This window comes from Hippopotamus amphibius, chromosome 8 (genome assembly GCF_030028045.1).
Source record: "Hippopotamus amphibius kiboko isolate mHipAmp2 chromosome 8, mHipAmp2.hap2, whole genome shotgun sequence".
Lineage (NCBI taxonomy): Eukaryota > Metazoa > Chordata > Mammalia > Artiodactyla > Hippopotamidae > Hippopotamus > Hippopotamus amphibius.
In genome coordinates, this window is record NC_080193.1 from 115,326,504 (window position 1) to 115,328,949 (window position 2,446).

Here is a 2,446-nt window from a genome sequence, read left to right on the forward strand (position 1 = left end):
CTGAGCCTATCTCCCCCCAAAATAAGTAAATAAGTGTAAAGTATATGGTAAAATAAAATACAGTGGTTCATTAAACAGGCATGTTTTAATGGAAATAATATTTTTCTTGTCAAAATCTAGACACAAGTACCTATTATAAATATTAAGACTTTTTTTATATAAATTTATTTATTTATTTATTTATTTATTTATTTATTTATTTATTTTTATTTATTGGCTGTGTTGGGTCTTCATTGCTGCATGCAGGCTTTCTGTAGTTGCGGCAGGCGGGGGCTACTCTTCCTTTCCGTTCCCGGGCTTATCATTGTGGTGGCTTTTCTTGTTGCGGAGCACGGGCTCTCGGTGCTCGGGCTTCTGTAGTTGTGGCTTGCACACTCTAGAGCACAGGATCAGTAGTTGTGGTGCACAGGCTTAGTTGCTACGCAGCATGTCGGATCTTCCCAGACCAGGAATCAAACCTATGTGTCTTGCATTGGCAGGCACATTCTGAACCACTGTGCTGCCAGGGAAGCCCCAAGACTTCTTTTTAATGGAATGTCTGTCAACACTGATTAAGTGATTCATGCATTTTTAGAATCACAAATAAGGGAACAAGAAATTCACAAAAGTCTTTGGTTTATTTTAATCGCTTTATATAATTTTTTTTTAATGACTGGAAATCTTTATTCCTTCAGAAAATAATATCATTATTTGTTGAATGACACCATTCAGTTAGTGATATGCTAGATAACCACTCGAGGTATATTAAGTAAGCACTCAAATTATTTTCATGTAACAAAAGTAAAAAAGACTTTTCATGTTGGAATTTTCATTATGCATTATTTTTTTAAGGCAGTGATGTACAGAGTATAAAACTTAGTAAGAAAGACATTCTCAATTAATATTCTCACTAAATTTAAATGATACAAATGATAAATAATACTAAGCTAAGCACTGTCATTACTCTTAAAATCCAAGTTTCTCAAAGTTTTATTTTTCAATCAATACAAGTATTGATTCACACTATTAACTGCCAAACTTTATGTTTAAAAAAACTAAATATTCTTTGTTAAAGAGCAGTTTACAACAAATGTTTTTTTCATGCTCTTATAAAAAACAAGATTCTTATATGCATAATGAATCTAAATCAAAATCCACAAATGGCAGCTGAGATTCTGTCAACTTTTAGCCTAATACAACATAAACCCACAGTCATTTTGCATAAACAATTCAAAATTAAAGTTTATAATGGAAATGTCAATAAGTCTAACTACAACATTACTACTGATGGGTTCCACCATACTTCAACCAGGCAACAGCAGATGTGCACATCTGATAGACAGACTGCTTAGAACATTAAAGCCATCAGAGCTATAAATAAGGAATACATAAATATGAACACAGCAATGCCAAAGCATTAGAGCTGTTAAAAAAAAAATGTGGTGTAAACAAAACTGATAGTTTTCTCTGTAAGCCACTTTCCACTGATTTATAAAGCTACTGTTTTATAATTCTTTTAAAAAGGACAATGTTTCCACATTGCTACATGCAGTGATTTCATTGTACATTCTTGACTACAATGCGACTGATCTTCAATCCTCTTGCAGAGCTTGACATATCTCATCAGGATTTCTTCAGAAAGTCAACTTGTCATATTTTCAGCAGCCTTTAATGCTTCAATAGCCTTGCGAAGTTCCTTAATAACTGATGATAAAGCTTCGGGGTTAATTCCTTGTTCACAGAGCCGTACACATATAGACAGAGTTTCCATATCTAATCCAGTATTCAAAATTCTTGAGATCTCAAGCAGAACGTCCATGGTTTCCCTCACCGCATTCAGATTCGCCGCCGCCGCAGCCCCGGCGCCGCTGCTGCTCGCCATGGCAGAGGCCGAGGGAGGCGGGCGACGGCCTGACCCGGAACTGGAGCGCCTTCCTTTCTCCTGGGCAATCGCACTGCGCGTCCCCCTCACCGCTTTATATAATTTGATTTGAATTTTTTTTTAAAGAAATATGTTACTACTTAGGTCAAAAAAGTTCAATAATTTATTTTAGTATCTTGTCTCAGATACATTATTTTCTAGTGATTTTAATACCTTAGTTTATTTTCAGCTAGCCATTTGTTTTCCAATTATAAAATATTTTATTTCCATAAATACTACCTTCATAAAACATTTTGCATCCTTCAGGACACAGATGAGACAGATCAAATCTTCTGCTGAAGAAATAATCAATTTAAAAGTGGGTGCATGGCCAGGACTTCCCTGGCAGTTCAGCAGTTAAGACACTGTACTTCCACTGCAGGGGGCACAGGTTCGATCCCTGGTCTAGGAACTAAGATTAAAATTCCTCATGCCGCATGGCACGACAAATAAAACAGCAACAAAAAACTTTAAATGAAAGTACTAAAGACATAATAATACACAAAATTACAAATCAATTATAGAAAATAAAAATCCTCTCTGTAA

General features: G+C 35.3%; 1 protein-coding gene across 1 annotated transcript; it reads right to left on the bottom strand.

The window, feature by feature from the left end:
* Positions 1-1,593: 1,593 nt before the first annotated feature.
* LOC130859510 (mitotic-spindle organizing protein 1) lies at positions 1,594-1,912 on the bottom strand. The gene has a single exon (XM_057746978.1). The coding sequence runs from the start codon at positions 1,859-1,861 to the stop codon at positions 1,622-1,624; it is 240 nt and encodes a 79-aa protein (XP_057602961.1). The 5' UTR covers positions 1,862-1,912; the 3' UTR covers positions 1,594-1,621.
* Positions 1,913-2,446: the final 534 nt, after the last annotated feature.

Excerpts from the sequence above, each read along its gene's own strand:
- LOC130859510 (XM_057746978.1), bottom strand. The coding sequence starts at position 1,861 with ATGGCGAGCAGCAGCGGCGCCGGGGCTGCGGCGGCGGCGAATCTGAAT.